At 38.2% G+C, this 22,413-nt stretch overlaps 1 protein-coding gene and 1 long non-coding RNA gene across 4 annotated transcripts in view; one reads left to right on the forward strand and one right to left on the reverse strand.

Moving 5' to 3' along the window:
* C1H1orf87 (chromosome 1 C1orf87 homolog) overlaps positions 1–22,413 on the forward strand; it is a 140,911-nt gene that overhangs the window by 51,497 nt on the left and 67,001 nt on the right. The window contains exons 2-3 of one of the 3 annotated variants that reach the window (XM_063698199.1): positions 6,890–7,046; positions 8,410–8,543. In XM_063698199.1, coding sequence (XP_063554269.1) covers positions 8,437–8,543 — 107 coding nt within the window. In that variant the 5' untranslated portion in view covers positions 6,890–7,046; positions 8,410–8,436. Of the gene's footprint in view, positions 1–6,889; positions 7,047–7,079; positions 7,388–8,409; positions 8,544–17,999; positions 18,128–22,413 lie in introns of those variants that run through there. The other 2 variants (XM_004025885.5, XM_055361399.2) reach the window with 2 other exon arrangements.
* The window catches only part of LOC129526644 (uncharacterized), a 66,093-nt gene continuing 47,460 nt past the window's right edge, over positions 3,781–22,413 (reverse strand). The window contains exons 2-3 of the long non-coding RNA XR_008671359.2: positions 17,169–17,250; positions 3,781–3,907 (exon numbers count right to left, since the gene is read on the reverse strand). This is a non-coding gene — a long non-coding RNA (uncharacterized lncRNA). The remainder of the gene's footprint in view (positions 3,908–17,168; positions 17,251–22,413) is intronic.

Consider the following 22,413-nt stretch of genomic DNA (forward strand, 5'->3'; position numbering starts at 1 on the left):
ATGTGAATTTGAATCATTGCACTACCATTTATTTGCAGTAAGATCTTGGCAAGTTATTCAACCTCCTATCAGGTTAACCTCTATTGGGTTCCTGTACCTTATAACTGTCTGGGTACTAACTCTTCCAATAGCTCCTACTAACAATTTTGTACATGATTCTACCACCTACCAGCTCCATCCCCCAATACAATTCATTGGTTCAGATATTTCCTGACCAAGCTGGGCTGACCATAATTTCTCCTGTAGCAAATGGAACTAAGAAATTCCAGATTTCGCCAGCTCCTTGGGTAGAAATGAAACTTGTGAATTATGATTAGTGACTTTCTTTCTGGTGATTATTTATGAGCGTGTTTTATCCCCCAGGATGTGGCCTGGGGGATGAGAAAACGCTAATGTGTGCTACAGAGAAGAATAAATGAAGCTGATACATAGAGTAGCAGAGACAAGAGTCCTAAAAAAATTCCTTGCCATAGTCCCTGACTGTTTCAGAGGCCTGGGTTCATTTCTGTACTCAGTTTCATGAGAAATTCCTTTTTTGCTACAGTCGGCTCTAGTGGAGTTTCAGCTATGTACAACCAAGGTCCTGGACAATCCAACACTCTGAGATCAGATTCCTCATCAGTAGAACAGAGAAAATAATACCCTACATCCCTTATAGGATCATTACTGAAATTAAATGAAGTGCCACATATAAAGTGTCTCATCCAATGACTAGTACATAGTAAACCTTAAATAGTAGCTGCTGTGATAATATGCTTATCAAAATCACATTATACTATTAAAAGTCATCTATCATGTTTATTTTCTCTCGTGTATGTAATATACATTTGTGATCACATACTATGTACTATCACTGTGCTCAGAATGGGCTATGTGGAGAGTAAGACATAGTATTTATTTATCACCAACAATTGAGCAGGTGAGAAAGATTCTAAAGTCATAATTACTATTGAAATAGTAGATTCAATAAAACTGCTGGTTTACTGAAAAGAGTGAACCATCTGACTGGGGGCTTTGAGGATAAATGCCTTTGCAGGGTCAGTAACACGGACATGATCTTAAAAGTCAGAAACCGAGTCACACAAAAGACCTTTCAGGCAGAACAGTGATGAAAACACTCAGCAGAGGCACATGGGGATAAAACTCCAGGGAAGGTTGCAGAACACCAGTTAACTGCAGCTGAAGTTCATTGGGTTGGGAGAAAACATGGAACATGAATTTGGGGAGGTGAGCAAAGCCAAACCAAAGAGGCCATAATGAAGAACGTGAACTCTAGTGTTCTTCAGCACTGTAAGGTGACTAAGGTTAATAATAATTGATATGTATTTTCAAACAGCTAGAAGAGAAGTTTTGGGATGTTTTCAACACAAAGAAATAATAAGTATTTGAGCCGATGGATATGATAATTACCCTGATTTAATCATTATACATTGTACACAAGTATTGAAATATTACCTTTACCCCATAAAATATGTATAAGGAAAGAACACTAATAGCAGTAAACTCTTGCAGTACCAAACGCTATTCTAAACATGTAAACTCATTTTATCCTCACATTATTATACATACTGGTATTATTCATGAAGAAATAAAGTCACAGAAAGGCAAGGTAGTTGCCTGAAATAACATCATATTAAATGGAAACCAGGTATTGAACCCTGTTAAGGGTTGAATGGTGTCCCTGCCTCCCAATTTATTTGTCGGAGTCCTAGCTCTGACCATCAGATCTCAAATGTGACCTTATATATATGTAGGGTGGTTGCAGAGGTAATTAGCACAATATTACTTGTGTCGTTATACACAAGGGGAAATTTGGACACAGACACACACACACAGGGAGAACACCGTGTGAACATAAAGACGGAGATCTACGAGCCAAGCAACATCACAGACTTCCTGCAAACCCCCAGAAACTAGGAGAGAGGCATGGAACAGATCCTCCTTCACCATCATCTGAAAGAACCAACCCTGCCAATACCTTGACCTCAGACTTCTAGCCTCCAATAACTGTGAGACAATGCATTTCTGCTCTTCAATCTCACTTTGTGGTACTTCGTTATAGCAGCCCTAGAAAACTACCACAGGGCCCAAAGTTGGCCCATCTAATCAGTATGCTACACAGTCTTGTTTTTCCAGAGCCAAGAGAGCATTTTAAGGAGAAAAGAAACTTGACCATATTTGCATTCTATTTAAAGTCGGCCTGCCTTTGCTTGTCTTTTTACCTGAAGTCCCCCATTAGTCATAAAGATTAGTAGCTTGGGTCCTGCATGTCTCTTGGAGAAAAAACAAATGTAACACCCCCATATCTTTGTAATACATCTCAGTTTAACATCAGTATTTGCCTCTCCTCTATTTGGACAAGAGACTTCACTGCAAAATGCCTCATTTTTATAGATCTATGATTAGACTGTTCAAAAGAGCAGTTCTTTTTTGCTTCCTGTTTATAAACTCATTCTACTTTGACTTACAAGGGCAAAAACAAAACATTGGAGACCATTTTTTTTCCTCTTCCTTACTCTGTTTGATGGTAAATGTAAAATCCTGAAGTTTTAGGAGGGGGCATTCTTTGGTCCCCTTATTACAGCTATTCGTCTTTCTTTGGGAAGAAAGGAGAGAGCGCTGACTCGGATGGAGATGTTTCTGTGGAATCTTTCTCTGGTGACTCGTAATCTAAAGCTGTTGAATTCAAGGAAGGCAGTTTTAACCACAGTATTTAATCTTATGGAGACATTTATTGCACAGCTTTTTGTTTTGCCTTGTTTAATATAAACCACTGGAGAGATGTTTTGTGGTTGTGTCATTTCATAAAGCAGAGTGTAAAGTAGAAAATAGCAGCTAAGAAAAGACCACTCCTTAGGAATTCTGTCACAGAATCTGCATTCTGTAAGGAATGAAGAGCCTTAAAACAGCAGCAATAAAAATATTATCATTAATACATATTTGTAGTAACAATGGCTAACTAACATCCACAGAGGAAGTAAGGAGGAGGGGCTGGAGGGGCTATAGAGGCTACTTTCAGAGTCAGGCACACCTGGATATTTTATCGTGCTTCAGACTTTTCCTAGCTACATTCCCTTCAGCAAGTTCTTTATCTTCTCTAAGCCTCAGGTTCCTAATCTCTGATATGAGAATATTAACAGTCTTTTTTCATAAGGTTGTTATGAAGATGAAATGGAATGTTGAATGAAAAGCTCTTAACTCAGTGTCTGGCACATACTAAATATTCACTAAATATTAGCTGCTATTGTTATAAACAAGAATATAATTTATTATAAGCCTGTTGCATGTCAGGGGCCTCCAGGTACATTATCTCTAATCCTGATAACAACCTTAGAGGGTAATTATTATTTTCTCCACCTTACAGATAAAAGAGTTAAATTACTTGTTCAAGGTCACTCAGCAGAAGTTCCCTCGGGTCTGAAAAATAGATCAGATTTCACCTGAATACCATCAAACTGGTAGAAGAGCTGCCCAATAGAAAGCCTCTCACCAAAGCCACTATGTTTCAAGTTGGCATTTGTAAAACCTACGGAGTCAAGATAAGGTCAAAGGATAGTCTTTAGTAGAATAATTAATTTGATCGAAACCAATTTGCTCCTTCAAGCTTTATCACAGAATTTATAGGAAAACTCAAAATGCCATCCAATCAATTAACTGTATCCTATAGATAAAATTTAATAACCTGAAGTTTAAGAGTCTCTATGTTAGGTCTCTTTGGGTAAAGATTAATGACAGTCATCTCAAAATATTATAAACAAAAGGGATGTTTATTACTTGTGTGTTTGAGAGTTCTGGAATCTCTAATTTCAGGCATAGCTGGATCCAGGCTTTTTGCTTTCCTCTCCTTCCCCACGCTGGCTCCATTTTCAGCTCTGCTTTTCTCTGTTGGCTGACTTCTTCCTCCTCTCTGAAAAATTGCAGTATGTGTTGATACAGATATCAACACCTTATCCTCACAGTCTAGTAATCTTAACAGATATAAACTTTTTTCCTCCTATATGTGTGTACAAATGATCCTTGAACAACCCATGTTTGAACTGTGCAGGTGCACTTATAGGCAGATTTTCTTCCAGCTCTACGACCTCCAAGACAGCAAGATCAATACCTCCTCTTCCTCCTCCTCTTCAGCATACTCCATGTGAAGATGTTGAGCATAAAGACCTTTATGATGATAACTTTCACTTAGTAAATACATTTTCTCTTCCTTATGATTTTCTTAATAAGATTTTCTTTTCTCTAGCTTACTTTATTATAAGAATACATTATATAATACATATAACATACAAAATATGTGTTAATTTATGATGTTATCAGTAAGGATTCCAGTCAACAGCAGACTATAAGCAGTTAAGTTTTGGGGGAGTCTAAAGTTACACGCAAATTTTCAGCTGCATGAGGAGTCATCACCCCTAACCTCTGTGTTGTTCAAGGGTCAGGTGCATTAGTCATTGATAAGAACTCTGGCCTTCTTAAGCCATAGAGTATAATCAAGCAGCACTTTGATTGAAAATGCCCACAAGGACTCCTTGAAATAGGAAAAGAGATTCCCAAAGAAAGCATTCATTTCACAGAAAGAAAGAATAGGCAAGCGTGTTAGGTAGACAAAACTCCCACCTGTACCATTTTCATTAGAGTGTTTTTTAGAGAGAAATTTTAATACTTAATTTTGGTTCTATTCTCCTTCATTCACTTGGTCAAAAAATTCTGTAGAACACACTATAATCTAGACACTGTTCTGGATATTTAACAAACACAGAGAAGAAAAAGAAAAGAAGAGTCCTTCAATAGCATGATGTTAAATTTTCCCATGGATAATATAATAAATTACCACACACAAATATATTGTCTTACATTTTTGAAGGTTAGAAATCCAAAATCAGTCTCACTGGGCTAAAGTCAAGGGGTCAGCAGAATAGATTCCTTCTGGGGGTCTTGAGTAGAATCAGTTTCCTTGCCTTTTCTAGCTTCCAGAGGCCATCTGCATTCATTGGCTCATGATCCCTTCCCCAAATCCCTGTACCCTCTTGCCTCCATTGTCACATTTACTTCCTCTTCTGTCATCAAATCTCTCTCACCTCCCTCCTATAAAGACACTTGTGATTACATTTAGGGCTCATCTGAAAAATTTAGATAATCTTCTCCTCTCAAGTTCCTTCACCTAATCACATCTGTAAAGTTCTTTTTGCCATGGAAGGTAATATTCACAAGTTCTGGGGATTAAAAGGTGGACATCTTGAGGGAGGGGCATTATTCAGCCCTCTACAGCATAGCACGAGAAGCCCGGACAACCAAAGCAAATAAATACCACACTCTCAGACAAAGACACACATATTTCCTAAGAGAGAAACCACAAGTTATAGATAAGATGAAGAAGCCACTTTCAGCTCTGGAATCCAGTTTGGCTTCTTCCAAAATAAGAGCAAACATTTATATTGTTCATTATGTGTCAGGCATTGTTCTAAGTTCCTTTCTTATATAACTCGCTTAAACTTCACAAAAAGTCATCCTCATTGTATAGAAGAGGAAACTAAAGCACAAAGATGTTAAGTGATTTGTCCAAGATTACACTGAACTAGCAGGGCAAGGATTTGAACTCAAGGTGTCTGATTCCCAAGTTCACGTATCATTTGAGATCCAACTTAAAGAATGGATAGGCAGGCTGACACAATGAGAAATGGAAGGGCATTATAGGCAGAGGAAACAAAGTGAACAAAGGCACCGAGGCAGAGATATGAAAGGGAGATTCAGGCCAGTGAGTAGACTGGGTTGGATGCAGCATAACAAGCCTAGGAGAAGTAGTGGGAGATCAAGCTAGAGATCTAGCTTGAAGTCAGATAGTGGAAGGTCTTGAAACCACAGACACCTGCTGTGGCTGATGACATCTTTCAGACATTTGAGTAGAGGAGGGGGCTTGTCAGAGTTGGGCCTTGGGAAGACTGATCTGGAAGCAACGTGAAGGCTAGGAGAGAGGAGTGAGAAGGGAACTGTCCCCGCTTCTCTGCTCCCTTAACACTTTCTATATCATAGAATGTGGCTGTGTGTCTCACCCACTAGAGAGTGAGCCCCTGGAGGGGAGCTGAGTGTGCTGTCAACCTCTGGCTGCCTGTGCCAGTGGGTGATACATTCACCTGTAAAGCACAGTACAGCTAGAGGTTAGGAGGCAGGGGAACAGATGCTGGAGCTGCTGCTGCCTATGTTGATGCAAATAACAATACCGTTTGGGAATCAATCTAAAGTGTCTTTGCCTGCATCAGCTGAAGTTTCTTTTAGCATAATAACAACTGTCTGGAAATGTAGGATATGCAGATCTATATTCTAATCTTAGCTCTGTACTTGCTTTTGCAGGATTTGGAGTAGTTTATCAATACCCCAACTTGTTTCTTTTCTCTTTAAAATAAAGTAAAACTATTTTGTTTATAACTATTAACTTGTGAGGTGAGAGTTATCCAGCTTGTCATAGGGATCTGGCATAGAGACAGTACTCAATGTTATTATTATCAATCTATGATATTCTGGTTTTTTTGTTTCTTTGTTTGTTTGATATGGAGTCTCGCTCTGTTGCCCAGGCTGGAGTGCAGTAGTACCATCCTGGCTCACTGCAAGGTCCACCTCCCAAGTTCAAGCAATTCTCCTGCCTCAGCCTCCTGAGTAGCTGGGATTACAGGCGCGCACCACCACGCCCGGCTAATTTTTTGTATTTTTAGTAGAGACGGGGTTTCACCATGTTAGCCAGGATGGTCTCAATCTCCTGACCTCGTGATCGGCCCACCTCGGCCTAACAAAGTGCTGGGATTACAGGGGTGAACCACTGAGCCCGGCCGATATTCTTATTTAATTTAGTCACCAAATCGCAGTTAGGACAGTGTTATTATTTTGCCCCGTTTTACAGATGAGGAAACAATCTCAGGGAAAAGAAGGGATTTACTCAAGCCATACAGTGGAGACGTCTGGATTTGAACCTACTGTGTTGGAATCTCAACTATGTGCAAACTCACAAAGGGAAATGAAGCCTTCGGAGGAAGGGCGGGACAAGGGTGACCACACAGGTGAGCGAGATGGGCTTCTAGAAGGACGCCCGCATATCTCTGAGGAACAGAGAAGGCACAGATCAAAAACACCTAGGCTCTTCTCCCGTCGGCAGCCAGAGCCTGGGTCCATTGCCTAGGCAGTGGAGAAAAACCTGGTCCCCGCCCAGAAACAGCCTTCAGCGTCCTTAGCGACCAGGGCGGAACAGGCGCCGCCCGCGACGCGGGCCTTGTGATTGGCCGGATTCCTGGGCTCGGTCCCCACGCCCGGTCCCGTCCCCGGGTCTGAGAGTGTCAGCTTCCTGGGGAGAAGCACGGACCGCGCACCTCTGAGCTGCCAGGGTGGGGACGCTGCCCTAGCGGTAAGCCCCCCGACTCTGTTCTCTCCGGGCAATCAGGGCCGACACGCAGCTGCTGGGCAGGGAAGGGATTTGAGGATCACGAATTCCGGGTCTGGAAGATTCCAGACAGGTGCAAAGAGGCTGCAGGTCCCCGGGATGAGGGGCTGCCCTAGCACAGCAGGTCTTTAGTATTGGACTTTTGGGAAGAACCCTGGCCTAGACATCAGACCCAAGTACTGGAAACAGTCCCGTCCTTCATTCCTCTGTGACCCTTGTCAAATAACACACCCTCTCTGGGCCTTAGTTTTCCAATCTGTGAAGGAGCCTTTGGAGTAGAATGATTTCTAAAGGCCTTTCAGTCTCTGGGTGGTTCTAAAAGGGAGAGTTCAGCTGTGGCCAGATTTACTGAACTTCTGATTCTCCCTTGGCATCACTCTGTTTAAACACCTTGTGCAGGAGTTCAATTTCAGATTCATTGTATTGTTGTAGAAAGAGATCAGTGATCACAACAAAAGTCTGTCTGTCTTGTGTACCGTCTCCCTTCAGATGCATTATCTCCTTGGATTCACCCTGAAGTCCCCGAGAACAGACCTAGAATTACCCTGATCTCATAAATGGGGAAACTAAACATCAGAACTGAATATGGATTCTTCACATGTCCCACTAATGCCCTTGTTTCCGCTCTGACCTCACTGGAATTCCATCCTATGTCTTGTAGTACAGGAAGGTAGAGTCACCTAATGACTCAGTAGATCTGCTGTGCAGACCTCTTAGGTGAGATTCCCAAGTCGGCTAATTACTGGTGATGTGATGTGATGTGAGTAAGCCATATAGCTACATTTTGCTTGTTTCCTCAACAGTAAAACAAAAATGATAATAGTAGTTAAAAATATCTTTCTCATGCCTTTGTTAGGAGTGTTAAGTGAGGTAATATAGGTGAAACACTTCGTCCTGCTATTATTATTGCTTATTGTTATTGGCAAGGATGATGCAGTTCCCTAATGGAAAATCAAGAGGAACAATTTACTTATTTTCACCCCTAGGGATCAGAAGGGATTTTGAAAGGAATCATGTCTTCAGCCGGGAAGACTCCCCGTGGATCAGATGCAATGCCTGAGATCATGGTGAAAATCATTGGAAGTAAACACTTTCAATACCTCGTGGAGAAGCCAAAGATGTAAGTCCATATTTGAAAAATATCTATGTTGCTTGGATGATAATGAAGTTTTATTGTTTTGTTTTCACCCAGAAATTTAAATTTAAAAAATGCCATCCATGGAAAACGAAGTCATTAAGATGCAACAGTAGAGGTAAAATCGTGTTGATAACTTCCATGTGCACTGTTTTCCTGATATTTTTCATCTTTATAATTCCCCATACTCCTTAATTACTTGGGCTGATTTTCCAAATAGGTGGGAAATATGAGCATTGCGACATTTATAAATATTAATGGAGCACTGCTGCCTTTTCTCATCGGGCTTGTAATCTACCACATGTACTAATTTTTGGGAGAGTAGGGGAGGTTTAATAGTCAATTTGTTGTGAATTAAAGGAGTAGGATTAATACAGAATCATAAATTGTAAGGTTTTCACTTACTCCTGTTTGTATTTGATACTCCTCTAAGCTTGGGCTTCTCAGATCATGGCTAAGATCTCTTTCTTCTATTCCAAACCCATCACAGTCACATTTAAGAGATGACACTCATGTATTTCTAATATTCACCAGATGTTTCAGCACAGAACAGTATGACTAGCTCTTTCTTACAGAGTTTCAGTGGCTCAAAAAAGGAGGGAAGGTACTAGATCTGTCTTTCATATAGTAGGCGTTCCATAAGTAATAGCTAGTCAAAAATTACTTTTCCTTCCTAAGATTATTTCCTTAGCTCTATCTTCTATTTCAGAAACTCACAGACTGAACAAATATACAAAGATATGGTATTGTTGATCATAGGTGCAAGAAGAAATTTTTGCTAAACCTAGCTATCATCAGAATCACCGGGAGAGACCTCAAAAATAAAGATTCAGGAACCAGCTCAAGGTCTGCTGAATCAAAATCTCTGAATGTAGGTCACCAAGACTGCTGTTATGAAGTATAGGCTTTAATAAGGCTTTAGAAAGGCACATTAGTTCTACTTCCCTACTATCAGTATTGTAAGGTCTAGAGGGATTCCAAAGTGACTGCTATAATCAGTTAGTAATGTCTGCCACTGCACAGGAACTGAGGTTTGCAGCACGTGATTCATACATTTGGGATCCGTACAGTGCTGAGAGGTGTGAAATTGAATCTTAGGTCTGATTCTTTCTTGCCTTTTGACATTGGGAAAATGAATTAACATCTTTGGCCTTAGATTCTACATATATGAATTGGGGATAAAACAACACCTATCTAGTAATAGGGTTATTGTGAGGATTAAATGAGAAAAAGTATGCAAAGCACCTTTCCAGTGTCTATTATAAATAACATGCTTAGTAAATAATCCTGCTATTATTATAGAAGTCTTTCTATAGATATAAAAAATGTAAGAAAAAATCAAACCTCTTTCTCTGAAATGTTTGATGTCCCTTTTATATTCTATGCCTAGGACACAGTTTATGTCTGTTTTGTAGATGAGGAAACTAAGACACTGTGGTATGGTAAGCGATTATTTTGAGATATGTCAAATCCCTGTCACTGTAAGAAAAGTAAATAGAATTAGTTTGGACACCTGGCTCAGATCTCCTACCTGGAAGACTATATTATTACTAATTCCATTCCTTATTTAGGTTATTTGTTTAGCCTTATTCTCTCCCAAACTCCTTTCTTTTTCCAAGGGTATGGAGCTTAATATGTTTTTAAACAGAAAGCAAGGAGTAGTATTTAATTTTTAAAATAGTGAAAAGTTAGCTTTATCTTATAGGACGGTGCCTTTCCCCATTTTGTTTTCTAAACTTCAGGAACCAAGAAATAAAAGAGTACATTAAATCAGCTAAATTAATTGTAAAATAAAATATGCAGTTCTATCTCTCCTATTATACTATAACAATTGGTATTTTTTTAGGTAGTAAGATGGATATTTTGCTTGTTTGTTGCTTCCTATAGACTTCACGTTACTGTTGCTGGGATGACATAGGATAATTGATGTGCATTGCCAAAATATTCTTGTATGTTTAAAAATGAATAATTCTTAAATGCTTCTTGTTGCTCAGGTAAGGAAAGTGCCACCACTATCATGTCATTCATGCTGCAAAATCTGTCTTCCCAAAAGTGTTTATACTCATAAACCAGGGCCTCAAAATGCTGTTTTCTTTGGATTGAATAAGTTGAATCCATTAATAAAAATTCACTTAAGAAGCATAAGTAAACATCAAAAAATAAAGGCTTCTCCAAAATGAAAATTTGAATTAAAAGAAAATCATGGATCAATAATGGATAGAAAAACAGAAATCTTCTGTATAACCACATTTAGCTCAGATTTCCTGCAAGACATGTGTTGATGATGGGATAGTATGACAGACTTGAAGGTAGCCTTTTAGATGCAGCCCTCTATATTAGCTTGCTAGGGCTGCTTTAATAGTGTACCACAAACTGGGTGGCTTAGAACAACAGAAGTTCATGGTCTCAAGGTCTAGAGGCCAGAGGTCTGAAGTCAAATTGTCCACAGAGCTGTGATCCCTACGAAGGTGCCAGGGAAGGACCTATGTGTTCTAGGCCTCCCCTTGTTCTCGCAGTTCCTTGGCTTGTGGCAGCATATCTCCAAGCTTTACATGGCTTTCTCCCTGCATCTGCATCTGTGTCCAAATTGCCCCTTTTTATAAAGACATCAGTCAATTACATTAGGGGCCCACCCTAATCCAATATGACCTAATCTCAGTTCATTACATCTGTAATAACCCTATTTCCAAATAAAGTCATATACTGAGGTATGGGGGTTAGAATATCACCACAGGAATCTTGGCAGGGCCACAGTTGAACCCATAACAACCAGACTCCCATTTTACAGATGAGGTGAGATAACTAAGGCCTCAGAGGTCTTAAAGCAAGCCCCTGAAGTTCCAGGTTGGTTATTAAGAACTAAGACTGGAATGGAGCTCTCCTTCCCTCTTTCCTTAAGTTAACCTGTGTAATTGCTCACAAATCAAAGAAAAATACTTATATTTAGTATACATGTATTTCACAAAAGAGCAAAAGAGACTAATGTGTAGGCTTCAAGGAGTGAAACAGGTTTCCCCTTATTCGTGCCATCATCATCTTCCTCCTAGGTCACTATAACCGCCTTCCAACATAGTTCCCTGTCTCTAATCTTCACACACTCTACTTGACTCTCTGCAGTTTTGCTCCTGAATGTGTAGTCCATGGATCTCCAGCATCAGTCTTAGCTGGGAACTTGTTAGAAACAGAACCTCAGCTCCCTTCCTGATACACTGAGTAAGAATCTTACTCTAAACCTGAATTTTCAGGTGACTCCTCCACACATTCCAGTTTGAGAAGCCCCATTCTCCAGTATGGCCAGCGTGATCTTTCTAAAATAAAAATCTAATGACGTGCTGCCACCACCAGACCCACATTTGCCTGCCCCACCTGGGGGCTCCTGTAACACCCATAAGGAATAGTACATGCTTACAACTTCCTATGCATTTCTGTCTCCCCAATTTACTGTAAATTATATATGCACAACTATATCCCCAGCACAGAGGATAAAATATTGTACATGGTAAAAGCCTATTAAATAAATTAGAGTGACATGGCTGCCAAGAAAAATAAAAATCTAGAAAGATAATACTTAGTTGCTTTAAATAAATCCAAATCTAAAGGCCCATGCTGTTAAAATAACATCCAGATGTTACTATGCAATCCTGATGAGTAACATGCCATGTGACAGGAGACAAATATTCTCATTTTCAAAAAGGAGATAGGAGCTAGTAATAATATCACAGAGTCAGAGGCTTGTGGACAATCCCTGCCAAAACTGTAGGCCAAAGAATTAAATATATTAGTTGTGAAAATAAAACATGAAAGTGATGATCACCAAGAGTAAGTATGCATTGACTAAAAATAGATTATGCCAAACTGTTCCATTCTCATCATTGACAAGATTACTGCAGCCCAAATGAAGAGAATGATAAAGACAGTATGTGTTGATTTTGGTGAGTCATTGGGCACAACTTTTTCACAAAGGCATGAAACAAGGCAGAGAACTCTAGACTGGATGGTGTTGAGATAGGTGATACACCAACAAAGTGGTGATGGAACAATTGATATAAACACAACTTGCTGGAGGTGGGGAGGATTTGTGTGTGTGACCCTGCTCTTATTCAACAGTTTTTAATACACAGTCAAAGGAAGATAGACAAATTGTTTTTGTAAACCCATAGGTAGCAGAAAGCTGAGAAGCCTTGGCAGGGAAATAAGCTAAAACCAACAAGATTAAATAAACAGAAATATATGCAAAGGCTATCTTTGGAGAAGTGTACATGGAAATGGTTATATGGAATAAATGTTTGGGTATTGCCTGTGTTTGAGCTTAGCATGAGTCAAGGGTATTCAGACAGAGAGGAGTGGAGGCTCACTCTACACAGAACTCAGTGGAGTACTGCACACTTCATTCTGGATGCCACATTTTAGGAGGGGCCCTGGCATGCTAAAGGTGGGGGCAGTAGAGGGCAGTATGAAATATCCATTGACCAGAACAGAGGCCTCAGAAATAACACCACACATCTACCACCATCCGATCTTCAACAAACCTGACAAAAACAAGCAATGAGGAAAAGATTTCCTATTTAATAGATGGTGCTGGGAAAACTGGCTAGCCATGTGCTGAAAACAGAAACTGGGCCCCTTCCTTATACCTTATACAAAAATTAACTCAAGATGGATTAAAGACTTAAATGTAAAACATAAAACCAAAAAAACCCTGGAAGAAAACCTAGGCAATACCCTTCAGAACAGAGGCATAGGCAAAGACTTCATGACTAAACCACCAAAAGCAATTACAACAAAAGCCAAAATTGACAAATGGGATATAATTAAATTAAAGAGCTTCTGCACAGCAAAAGAAACTATCATCAGAGTGAACAGGCAACATACAGAAAGGGAGAAAATTTTTGCAATCTATCCATCTGACAAAGGGCTAATGTCCAGAATCTACAAGGGACTTAAATAAGTTTGCCAAAAAAAAAAAAAAAAAAAAACCATCAAAAAGTGGGCAAAGGATATGAACAGACACTTCTCAAAAGAAGACATTTATGCGGCCAACAAACATATGAAAAAAAGCTCACCATCTCTGGTCATTAGAGGAATGCAAATCAAAACCGCAATGAGATAGTATATCACACCAGTTAGAATGGCAATCATTGAAATGTCAGGAAACAACAGATGCTGGTGAAGATGTAGAGAAATAGGAACACTTCTACACTGTTGGTGGGAGTGTAAACTAGTTCAACCATTGTGGAAGACAGTGTGGTGATTCCTCAAGGATTTAGAACCAGAAATACCATTTGACCCAGCAATCCCATTCCTGGGTATATACCCAAAGGATTATAAATCAGTCTACTATAAAGACACATGCACACGTATGTTTATTGCAGCACTGTTCACAATAGCAAGACTTGTAACCAACTCAAATGCCAATCAATAGTAGACTGGATAAAGAAAATGTGGCACATATACACCATGAAATATTATGCAGCCATTAAAAGGGATGAGTTCATGTCCTTCGCAGGGACATGGATGAAGCTGGAAAACATCATTCTCAACAAACTAACACAGGAAGAGAAAACCAAACACCACATGTTCTCACTCATAAGTGGGAGGTGAACAATGAAAACACATGGACACAGGGAGGGGAACATCACACACCAGGGCTTGTCAGTGGGGGGTTGGGGGAAGGGGAGGGTTAGCATTAGGAGAAATACCTAATGTAGGTGACAGGTTGATGGGTGCAGCAAACCACCATGGCATGTGTATACCCATATAACAAACCTGCACATTCTGCACATGTATCCCAGAACTTAAATTTTTAAAAAAAGGACATTTGTGATTCATGGGAGGATGTCAAAATAGCAACATTAACAAGAGTTTGGAATAAGTTGATTCCAACCCTCATGGATGACTTTGAGGGTTCCAAGACTTCAGTGGAGGAATCACCGCAGGTGTGGTGAAAATAATAAGAGAACTAGAATTAGAAGTGAAGCCTGAAGATGTGACTGAATTTCTGCAATCTCATGATAAAACTCAAATAGATGAGGAGTTGCTTCTTATAGATGAGCAAAGAAAGTGGTTTTTTGAGATGGAATCAATTCTCCTGGTGAAGATGCTGTGAACGTTGTTGAATTGACAACAAAGGATTTAGAATATCATATAAACTTAGTTGATAAAGCAGTGGCAGTAATCGAGAGGATTGATTCCAATTGTGAAAGAAGTTTCCCTGTGGGTAAAATGCTATTAAACAGCATCATATGTTACAGAGAAATCTTTTGTAAAATGATGAGTCAATGGATGCAGCAAACTTTATTGTTGTCTTAAGAAATTGCACAACCACTGCAACCTACAGCAACTACCATCCTCATTAGTCAGCAGGTATCATCGAGGCAAGCCCCTCCACTATCAAAAAGATGAGGACTTGCTAAAGGCTCACAGATGATTATTAGCATATTTTAACAACAAAGTATTTTTAATTAAGGTATCTGCATTGTTTTTAGACTATTGTATTGCACACATAAGAGACTACAGTATAGTGTAAACATAACTTTTATGTGCACCGTGAAACCAAAAAAATTATGTGAATCACTTTATTGTGATATTTGCTTTATTGCAGCACTCTGGAACTAAACCACAAATTTCTGAGGTATACCTGTAATTTGCATTGATATTTATACCCAAGATATGCAAAGTTCTGGTATTTTCCCATGTGACTCTCCTAAAGCCCATATTCTGTCATTTTTGAATCCTCCAAAACCATTTATAATAATAAATTCTTTGTGACTTGTCTTGAACTCCTTTAAGTGTTAAAGTTAACAGTTTTAGAAATTAATGTATATATGGAATTCCATCAACTTCCTTTTCACAAATATTAACTCAGCACCTACTGAGTGCCAAGCCATGGAGACACAGAAGTGTACCTGAAGTTCTAGTGATGGGAAACACATAATAGACAGATAAACAATGATTGTTCATGCACGGATAGTGCAATAAGGAAAAATAAAGGAACATAAGGGTCTGTCAGCTCTTAAAGGGTCCCAGAAGCTGTCTCTGAGCTAGAGACATTTGAACTGAGACTGTGCAGAGATAAGCAGCTAGAATTATGCAATGAGAATTATCCCAGGTTAGCTACCAGTGAGCTAAGACTAGCCCAGCCTTCCTCCGTGTGCATATGGCTCTACCAGATTTAAACTCTCCATAAAGCTAATAGTATCTTCTTCCCTCCCCTGCTCAAGAAAAAGAGGCTGTAACTATTCACAGGTCTCAAGTTTGCCCAATATTGGGCATCTGGCATTCTCATTTACTGTTACAAACCGATGGCACTTAAGTTGACCGCCTGGAGCCCAGGTAATTTTTTTTTCTTTTTGTGTAAGGTTGCCTCATGCTCATTGTATTAGTCAGGGTTCTCTAGGGAGCAGAACAAATAAGATATACATAAATAATATATACTTTATATATTATTAAATATATATATAATATATATATTTTATATATTATTAAATATATATTTTATATATATTTTATATATAAAATATATATAATATATTAAATATATAAATATATGTATATAAAATATATGTATATAAAATATACATATATTTAATATATATTAAATATATGTATATTTTATATATATTAAATATATAATAAATATATTTAAATATTTATATATTTTATAATATATATATTTATTTATATTATATATTATATATTCATTATATATTTTATATTATATATTATATAATATAAAATAGTATATATTTAGAATAAATATATATATAATAAATATATAAATATATAAAATATATATAAAATATATAATATATTATATTAAATATATATAAAATATATATAATATATATTTTATATATAGGATATATATTATATATAGGACATATATTATATATATTATATATGATATATATATCCTATTAGTTTTATATATATAAAATATATATAATGATGATTATTAGCATATTTTAGCAATAAAGTATTTTTAATTAAGGTATGTGCATTGTTTTTTAGACAATGCTATTGCACACATAATAGACCACAGTATAGTGTAAACATAACTTTTATGTGCACCATGAAACCAAAAAAAGTATGTGAATCACTTCATTGTGATATTGTGTGTGTATATGTATTATATATTACATATATATTATATATAAAGGGGAGTTTATTAAGTATTAACTCACACAATCACAAAGTTCCACAATAGGCCATCACAAGCTGAAGAGCAAGGAGAGCCAGTCTGAGTCCCAAAACTGAACAACTTGGAGTTCGATGTTGGAGGTCAGGAAGCATCCAGCACAGGAGAAAGATGTAGGCTGGGAGGCTAGGCCAGTCTAGCCTTTTCACGTTTTTCTGCCTGCTTTATATTCTAGCTGCGCTGGCAGCTAATTAGATGGTGCCACCCAGATTGAGGGTGGGTCTGCCTTTCCTAGCCCACTGACTCAAATGTTAATCTCCTTTGGCAGCACCCTCACAGACACACCCAGGATCAATAATTTGCATCCCTCAATCCTATCGAGTTGACGCTCAGTACTGGCCATCACACTCATAAAAAATAGAACACCATCCCTCACCAGGAGCACAGTGCTCAAGATCAGGGAACCCATATACCTGCTGCTTTTCTGCCACTGAGGTCCAGCTTGCACCAAGTGATACCACAGGTACTCGCCTCCATCCTAGTGACTCCACAGACCTACAGAGAAAGTAAATCATGTAAATATCCGATGAAAGAGCATTCTAAGGAGACAGGATAGTCAGAACAAAGCCTCTTGGTATGTTTAAGAAAGAGCAGGAAAGCCATTTTTTGTGGAGCGCGGTGGGGAATGGGGAGAGGAGCAGGAAATAAGGTCAGAGAAGCCAGTAGGGCCATAGTAGGAACTTTGGATTTTGTTCCATGTAGAATGGGAAACCATTGGAAAATTGAGAGCAACGCTGCTCACATTGTATTTATGTTTTCTAAAGGCTGCTTCCGTCTGTTAAGTGGTGAGTAACTTGGGAGTGACACAAATAAAAAGAGAGAAAACATTTAGAGAGTTATTATGATAATCCAGGCAGGAGATGGAAGCACTGAACAATTATAGTCCATACATAAAGTATGGATAAATTTTGTGATTAAAAAATTCAAGTATCCCATTTATTATTTTTTAGAAACAACTGATCAATAAGCCTTATATTTGTTTACTGCTTTTCTCACTATACAATCTACACAATAGCTGAATATCTATGAACTCAATCTCTCATTAAAACTGAACAATAACATCACAGAAGATACTTATCTTCATTTTTATAAGTTCAAAATAATAAAGTAGTATGCTAAAATCATACTTCTATTAAGCCCTTTCCAGTGCATTAAACTGCTTCTGTATTAATATCCTGGAATAATTTTTGTTTGTTTTTGTTTGTTTCTGTGTTTGTTTTAGGCACTGTGAGAAGTATAAAGAAGCATAATATACTGTTGTTCTGGTCATAAGTCTGTAAATAAGAATACAGGGCATTATGAAAGCAAATGTTAAACAGATGTTTTAGAAAACTTATAAGTGTCCGTTGATCCCAAATATTGAGTCTATGAGGTAACAGTTATTTTTGCTATTTGAATTCTATATAGTTTAAAAAATATAATACAAAGTCAAAGTCAAAAACAAAATACTGTTTACAACGTATGTGACAGAAAAATAATTAACTCCTAAATGCATAAAGGCTTTTCCAAATCAATGGGAAAAAGATGAACAGCCTCATTTCAATAATTGGCAATAGACCTAGGCAGGAAATAGAAGAAATAAAAAGGAACAACAGATATGTGGGGGTATATTCAACCTGCAGGATAATAAAAGAAATGTAAACAGTAATAAGACATTATTTTTTACAAATCAAATTAGGAATGTTTTATAATGGAGATACCCAGTGCTGGCAGGTGTTTAGAGAAAATACTCATATGATACTGTGTTTTTTAAAGTATACTTATTGAAAGCCTTAAAAGTATATGTACTTTGGCATAAGATCGCTATCTATGAATCAGTTCTGTGGAAATGATTATGGATGGGTATAATGATTTGGTTTCGAAGATTTACACAAAAATGTGTGTTGTGTCTGGGTCCCAATAGGAAACAGATTATACACTCAAACCAGGATGGCTTTAGTTAAAAAGGACTAATTACAAAGATGTATGCTGAGATTAGGAGAACTGCAAGTTATGGTGCAGGAATCATGGGCTAGCAGCTGCAGGGTTGGTAGGAGCACTAGGTCTGAAGAGAGGAGAGGAGGGGAATGTTACCGAAACTAAATAAAGGAAGCATTCTGCCGCTCGGGCCATCTTGAGAAAAGCAGTGACCTTTGGTCAAGAGACACAGGTAGCCTGAGTCAACCTTGCAGGGAGGGAACCTCCTCCTGCCAGGGCTACCCATTGGCCCAAACCACCTAGAATCATAAGACATAGGCACTGCTTTTCTTAGAGACAGGATCTCTGTCCATCACCCAGGCTGGAGTACAATGGAGGGATTGTAGCTCATTGCAGCCTGGAACTCCTGGGCTCAAGCAATCCTCCTGCCTCAGCTTCCCAAGTAGCTGGAACTACAGGTGTGCACCACAAAGCCCAGCTAATTTTTTTTTTTTTTTTTTTTTTTTGGTAGAGAGGGGGTTTGGCCATGTTGTCCAGGCTGGTCTGGAGCTCCTGGCTTCAAGTGATCTTCTTACCTAGGCCTCCCAAAGTATGAGATTATAAGTGTGAGCCACTATGCCTGGCCTCATGGGCACCATTGATAGAGTAAGTCCACAGAGGTCAATTTCTGGGGTTGAGAAGGATGGTGAGGATATAGGTGCAAAAGAAACATCTCCAGCAGAGCAGCAACATTGAAATTAATAAAAATTTGGAAACCAAATTAATGTTCAACAATATAGGACAAATTAAATAAGCTATTTTATATCTATATAATGAAATACCATTAGACATTTAAAATGTTGGTGTGGAGATAGAAGTATTGGCCTGTAAAGGTATCTGTGTTATTTTGTCAATTGGAAATTTTTTTAAGAGATTAGAAAGGTTGATTACAATCAATCTTTGTTTTAAAAACAAAATAAAACTTCTTGTGTGTGTATATGGAAGCTTTGTATAAAGAGATAAAATCATATTTGGCCACCTTTAGTTTTGCCAGCTAAGATTTTGAGATAACAAATTTATATTGATAGAATATTTTTTAAATCCATCATCTTTTTATATATTCCTGATTTAGTTCAACCTGATTAAACAAAATAACATAGCAATAATGATTACTCCTCGTTCCCATAGACCATGTGGATGCATCCAGACGTGATGCAGAGACAGAACTGTTTATGCTGCATCCTCTCAGAGTATGGATAGAACACCTGGCTCAGAAACTGTGCCCTACAGCACAGAGATCACTGGTGAAGAGGCCAGGCAGTTGCACAGTCATTTTGCTTAGACTTGCAAAAGCGAAACAGGAGAGAATGCAAGTGCAAAAGACTTTACATTTCAAGCCATTAAAGATTGGTTCCCAGATTTACATTTTAGCCAATAAACATTGGCTCCAGACTGGTAAAGCTGCACTGTCTGTAAAGCTCTTGGGTGTAATCCACCTGAGGACATCGTGGTGATGCAAAAATGTTTGGGTTGTTTTTTTTTTTAATCACAATTAAGGAATGTGATTGCTTTATCAGAATAGATTTTTAATACTAATTAATCTTTGTTTTTTAAAGAGGGGGTGGTTTCTAAAATTTGTATTTACTGTGATTGGTAAATAACAAGGTGGCCAGATAGATTGCATTAATTATCTCTCTTTTTATCTATTTAAATAGATTTTCTTGAGTTCCTATCTACTACAAAACCTTTACTTTTTCAACTTTAGTTTTGTCTGTCAATAAAGGAAGTTTTGGGATTCCAGAGAAAGAAGCATCCCTTTGTACCTGAGTGATGAGGAGTGTGTGTATAAAGGAGCTAGCACTTTAAGTTATGATTAACATAAAATTACTATTTGTCGAGGGCCGGTAGAGGAACACCAGGCTTGGTGCTCAATATTTTATACATTTTATCTTGATAAGGATTATTTTTTCTCATCTCACAGCTGAGAACCTGAAAATCAGATATTCCCAAAGTCACACAACATGAAAGAATTTATGTGTGGTGGCTGACACACGTAAGCATTTAGATAGAACATATTAGCTAAAATAATTACATTGATAAAGAAATGATTCAAGTATAGGTTCAGGAGTTGAATGAACATATTTTTACGATCTTTTCGAAGACTAAATTTCTATGATAATAGTACATGGTATGGTTCCATGACATAAAAAAAGAAAAAGAAACAAAAAACCTTCATACTTCGACACAATAACATTAGCTACATTAGCACAGGCTTCACATTTCAGCTTCCCTGTGGAGTCTGGTGAGCTTTTTCAGCTGTACTCCCCTCCCATTTCCGATTTTATTTTTTATTGTCTTTTTAAAAAGAGAAAAGTCTGGTTGTCTTGATTATCTCTTATTACTTACAAATAAGAACATGCTTTCATTTACTGAAATTAGATCCCCATTCACTGTGTTGGCACACTCTAGGCTGTCTTCTCCAGAGGGTTTAGGGCCTGTTAGATGGCGCACAGTTGGAAATTGGTGGCATTGAGTCGCTGCCAAGGCTGGCAGACCTTTAAGATGGCATCTGGTGACCTTTTGCTGAGCCCCCTGGGTCCTTCATTTGAGATTTTATGTTCTCGGCAGGGGTGTAATCCAAATCAAATGTGAGATCTGGTGAGTTGGAGTTACATGGGAGGTGGGGCCAGCGGGGGATCCCTACCTTGCTTTGGGCAGAGGATGCTACTAGACGCCTTTGCAATGTTTCTTTCTAACCCTGAGACTCTGTGCTCTAATGGAGGGTGACTCTAATGGGCTGGTTTGCAGAAAGAGCCCGGTGAGACAGGGAACGATTGGACAGTTTTCTCGTCATTTATTTATCATCCAGCAACACAGTAATCCTCTCTAATTGCTGTCATTCCTGGATGACACTAAACTCTTCACGGCACCCCCAGAGCAGCAGCTGAGGTCAGAAGTACATATGCGGAAGCTAGCTGTGTCTTGCTTCCAAGATAGTATTGATGGCGTTTTTCCCCCCTTCTTTTGAAATGGCAAATGTCTATTTTCAGTAGTGTAGGTAGATGGTACACAAGCCTAGAAGGAAGAACTGTTGAGTTTGTGAACAACATAACAACCAATGCGTGTTGACAAATTGTTTGTGCTAACCACAGACACATGCCGTTTCTCAGCTAGAGAGTCATTTTCTTGATAATTTTCAAAGTGCTATGTATTTTTTTTTAAATACAGCTTTTACTTGAAACAGATTTAACAGGTTATTTTTGGTTTTACATCTACAGGGACTGTTTTAAAAGACAGGCAGATACATTTTACATTTCTCAAGCAATTCTGTCTTGACACTGCCCACAAAAGGATTTCAAAGGTGATTAAAGCAAAGATAATCCATTGTCCCTGCCTTTATCCAAAAGAGTTAACTCCCTGCCAAAAGACCATTTTTGCCTTCAAATCCTGCATTTCCTACTTTGGTTACCTGCTCCTGTACTTTCAGCTCCTCACATAATCCCAAACTTCCATGGACCTTCCTCTGACTCTACTGCCAATAGGATCTGAGTCTGTGCAATGAAGTAGACAGGTTTAAATCCTGGCTCCACTACTGAAAAGCCATGTAAATAGAATTAGGCCAATCACATCAACTTTCCTGGCCTTAATTTCTTCATTCTAAAATAATAATAATAGGAACACCTGACTATACGGTTGATTTAAGAAATATATAATCTAATGTATATAAATAAGTATAGCGTGGCTGTCATGTTAAATGTTCAG

Source organism: Gorilla gorilla, chromosome 1 (genome assembly GCF_029281585.2).
Source record: "Gorilla gorilla gorilla isolate KB3781 chromosome 1, NHGRI_mGorGor1-v2.1_pri, whole genome shotgun sequence".
In the NCBI taxonomy this organism is placed as follows: domain Eukaryota; kingdom Metazoa; phylum Chordata; class Mammalia; order Primates; family Hominidae; genus Gorilla; species Gorilla gorilla.